The 2,740-nt window shown below is 54.0% G+C and overlaps 1 protein-coding gene across 1 annotated transcript; it reads left to right on the forward strand.

The window, feature by feature from the left end:
• Positions 1–280: 280 nt before the first annotated feature.
• KVP17_001312 (uncharacterized protein) lies at positions 281–2,293 on the forward strand (the record flags this gene model as incomplete). Its single annotated transcript, XM_068516611.1, has 1 exon — positions 281–2,293. The coding sequence occupies one exon, from the start codon at positions 281–283 to the stop codon at positions 2,291–2,293; it is 2,013 nt and encodes a 670-aa protein (XP_068375354.1).
• Positions 2,294–2,740: the final 447 nt, after the last annotated feature.

The following is a 2,740-nucleotide window of genomic DNA, read 5'->3' on the forward strand; positions in this document are numbered from 1 at the left end:
CCGTTTACTCCGAGAACAACCATGTGTGTAATATGCTGTTGAATGTGTGATCTCCCCCGTCTTATGAGTGTGGGGTAGATTTACGGCAGAGACATTTGAGACCGGACCAACAAGAGAGCTGATTCGCAAACGCCTTTTGTGCTTTGCAAAATGAATGTTCGAAAGAATACAATTAAGCCAAAACGGGCTCAGCCGGCACACAGAAAGTTTTTGAGGAGTACTTCAATCCACGAATTCTCCAGATTCTGACGGACACGAGAAATGTGATCAACACAATTCCATGATTCTTGCGCCTGTGTGCTGCTGTGGCACACTTGACATTCTGCGTGCAATCTTCCCCGTGAAGGTGACAGAGCAGCCCAAGTCGTGCATGAAATTTTGGGAGGGAGTGTACCGAGCAGAAGACGCCCATACGCCCCTTCGGGCTCTGGTGCCTCCGAACGAGCTGCTGGAGTTCTTCAATGAAGGTGTGCCGATAAAGATACAAGACAAAAGCTTCCTGTTCACATGCGTGGTCGGGCTGGGCCCTCTAGTGATGTCGAAAACCGCACACAAGGCGGCTAAGTCGAAGCAATTGCGGCTTCTAAAGCCGGACAAGGACTGCCCTATTGGAACCGCCGATCTGAATAAGCTGTCTGTCTGCCATCTGCTGGAGAGTTGCGAAGCGAAGCGCCTGCCTTCTGGGTATGGCGTCCTTGAATTGGACCGGTTATCACTGCAAGAGCGCGCTCAATATCTACGCGAGGCCAGCGCAACAGCTGGCTTCGCAGCCATACAGAACGCTCGTTGGCAACTGCTAGATGCGGCTTTCGAGGCGGCCGTTCTGCCGGTGGCGGAGCTGCGCTTGACAGTGTTGGTGGACATGGGCATGCTCCTGATGCTACTTGAGGAGGATATCGCCGACCCAGAGCATTCGGCAAAGGCGACAGCCTGGGCTACCCACGTCGTTGGAATGGTGCTGTTGTTCTTGGGCGTGGCTGGCGAGGGCGACGTAAGGGCAGCTTTCTTCCTTGTGCAGCTTTGCTTTCAGGCGTTGCGTTGCCCCGACACTTCGAAGCACGATGTTCCCGACGATTATCCTGGAACGATATCGGCGTTGGTGGATGGATGGAAAGCGCTCACATGTGGGTTTAACGCCAGCTCTTTGCCTCAGCCTATTCAATTTGACTACGCCTACCTGAATGAATTCGGAGTTTGGCCCATATTTCTCAATCCGTTTAAGCTGTCTGGACGCAAATTTGCAACAGTCAAGAATGAGAATCCCTTCCGCTCTCAGCGCGCGCATGAGTCCCTTGACGAGGTCCCATTCGTACTGGATGCCGCATTATGTGCGTGGACGCCAACCATTTCTAGCGCCACGACGCAGCTATCCTCTCTGAGAAAACACGTGACGCGCGCATTCCATGAGCTGAAGGCGACGGAGGGCCTCCCTCTGCTGAAGGAGGTTGGTGCACCTGTCAGCTTTGGGCGTAGCACGGAAATGAACGTGATGATGGACTGGATTACCAGTCCTCGGAGTGGATGTGCTCGAAACACCGTCATCAGCCAGATGACGCCACTGAAGGGAGACCCGTGGGGGGTGTGTCTGCGAAGCAAATTCGCAACTGGCTTGCGGAATGGGCTGGGCTGCGCCTTCGCCAGGCCAGACTGCCGATTTGTGATCACACTTCTTGCCCGCCTGCCTGATAAGGGGCCCGTCTCCTTCCTTGCTCAGTGGGGACAGCAATGCTTCTGCCATTTCGCAGTCACTGACACCGCCGCGGCTTTGATGCTCCTTGGTCACTTTTCGAGTCCGTATGGGGCAACTCACTTCACTCCTGAGGAACTTGCGCCCCTGTACCGCGCCATCGGCGGTTTGCAGGACAAGAAGCCCTCATCCGGCTCTGTGAAGGACAGACTGAAGTGGCTCATTCGGCAGCGTCATCGCCGAGGCGGGCCGCCTTCGAATAATGAAAGCTCCAGCCGTACAACGGGAGTGCACAGCGACACATCGAAGTCTTCGCCGCCAACCTCTGAGAAGCCGACATCTCAGAAGCGGAACCGAAAACACAAGGACCGGAAAACGACACAGGGGAGTCAGATCCAGCAGCAGATCCAGCAGCAGGTCCAGCAGCAGGTCCAGCAGAGAACAGACGGGAGTCAAGTCCAGCAGACCCACATCCTGACCGCGGTCGAGCCCTCATTTCATATGCAATCACAATCGCGTGCGCAGAGTTTTCAATGGACGACCGGAGGGATCCACCGTAGTCGTAAGGTTCCAATAGGATCGCTCTGGATGTTGATGTGTAAATAACTTCCGCCACATTTTAACCTTCGCAGCGTCAGCAGAGGGGGGAATAATGTTGGCAAAGGCGCAACGGCCAGCCCTTCCCTCCCTTTGACGGGATCCACAGCCAACTTGTCATTCACAACTCCACTGGAGTGTTCACCACTCAGAAGGCCGCTGCTCACCTCAACGCAGCGCCGAGGTGCATTATCTTCTCTGCCATGTTCAAATACAAGACATAAGACCTACGCTATGTCTTTTCAAAAGCTTCGTCCACTGTTATAACACCATTCCCCAACAGCATTGAAGTTACACAGTTCTTATTAAAACTACTGCGCGCAGCCGATAATCTTCGTGAAACTGGGCTTCAGCGCGGCACCTCCTACGAGGAAGCCATCAACATCAGCCAACTTAATCAACTCGTCGCAGTTGCCCTCGTTTACAGATCCTCCATAGACGATTCTTACGGAGTTC

This window comes from the organism of the source record quoted next (assembly GCF_019968985.1).
Source record: "MAG: Porospora cf. gigantea B chromosome Unknown PgB_NODE_3289_length_2740_cov_115.056, whole genome shotgun sequence".
NCBI classification, from domain to species: Eukaryota; Apicomplexa; class Conoidasida; order Eugregarinorida; family Porosporidae; genus Porospora; species Porospora cf. gigantea B.